This window comes from Tarenaya hassleriana, unplaced genomic scaffold, assembly GCF_000463585.1.
Source record: "Tarenaya hassleriana unplaced genomic scaffold, ASM46358v1 Cleome2220, whole genome shotgun sequence".
Lineage (NCBI taxonomy): Eukaryota > Viridiplantae > Streptophyta > Magnoliopsida > Brassicales > Cleomaceae > Tarenaya > Tarenaya hassleriana.
In genome coordinates this window covers 1-1,226 of record NW_010965559.1, presented here as the reverse complement: position 1 = coordinate 1,226, position 1,226 = coordinate 1, and the positions used below count along the sequence as shown (strand labels likewise).

Sequence of the window (1,226 nt, the reverse complement as noted above, 5' to 3'; positions counted from 1 at the left end):
AAAAAAAAGCCTTAACAATGGGGGAATGAATTTGAAAGGAGAAGCCATAAGAGATGATTTCTTTTGTCTATTTAGTACGATAACGCGTTCTCAGGTTGACAAAAACGGCCATTAGAATAATCGAAAACTGTGCAGTGATCCTTTTGTCCTCTCCATGATCTGTTCACCATCAGTGACAGAAGAGAGCTCGACGTGGACGGAGCCTCAAAACCCTCTGTCTCGCCCAGCGTCACGTTCCATCCCTCACGTGACTCCTCACGTGATATCACTTGGAACTCCTCCGGCGGCGTGACGACATCATCATCGTCATCTCCGACCGGACTCCCCCTCTCGAGGAACCGCTTGAACCACTTTGCCGAATCTTTTGGATGACGTTTCAGATCATCGTTGTAATCCACGTAGTAAAGACCGAATCTAGCGGAGTATCCGTATTCCCACTCGAAGTTATCCAACAGCGACCACGCGTAATACCCTCTCACGTCGCAGCCATCCTCTCTGATAACAAAAAAAAAAAATTAAATTCCACATTCGGTGCCAAACTATAATATAAGATTTTAATCAAATCCAAATAATTGAGAGAGATTATAAGAGCATACACAATGGCCTTGTGGAGCTGCTGAAGATGTTTCTGATGGTACTCCAATCTAAATTCGTCCCTAAGAATTTCCTCCTTGGATGTGGTGCCGTCATCATAGTCGTTGATTCCTGTAATTTCACGTCGATTACAGCACCAAACAAGTTATATTCACACAATGAAACGTGTTCATTAATTAGAGATATATATATATATATACACGATATCTTAGGAATTCAAAAAAATTCTCACCGTTTTCTTTGATGTAAACTATTGGATTGTTGTATTTGTCTTTAATGTAGTTTAGAACCTTTCTCAGCCCTTCCGGAACTGAAAACAGAAACTTTCTGGGTTCCTGCAAGAAAAAACAAAAAATGTTGGGGGACTTTCGGATTATAATTAACAATAACAAAGCCGCATTTGAAGGACATACCCATGGACCGATGTAGTGTCCGGTCTTGTTCGTCTCTGTCCAAAAGCAACAAAGACAGTTAAGTTTTTTGGGAAATAATTAAGCGCTCCATATTCAAAGAGCACAAGTCTTGTGGATTTTTAATCAGGGTTCTTACTTCTAAACTCGAAGGCATGATCAGTCCTGGTCCGAGGCCGGGAAGGATCGACCTCGGGAAGGTTAGCCGTGAAGAACGTCGTG

At 41.9% G+C, this 1,226-nt stretch overlaps 1 protein-coding gene across 1 annotated transcript; it reads right to left on the bottom strand.

The window, feature by feature from the left end:
* Window positions 1-1,222, bottom strand: LOC109116748 (beta-glucosidase 30-like; the record flags this gene model as incomplete). The annotated part of the gene is made up of 5 exons (XM_019202720.1): window positions 1-495; window positions 597-705; window positions 827-929; window positions 1,008-1,042; window positions 1,144-1,222. Coding segments are annotated over 5 exons (750 nt in total), but the record flags the coding sequence as incomplete, so codon positions are not given.
* Window positions 1,223-1,226: the final 4 nt, after the last annotated feature.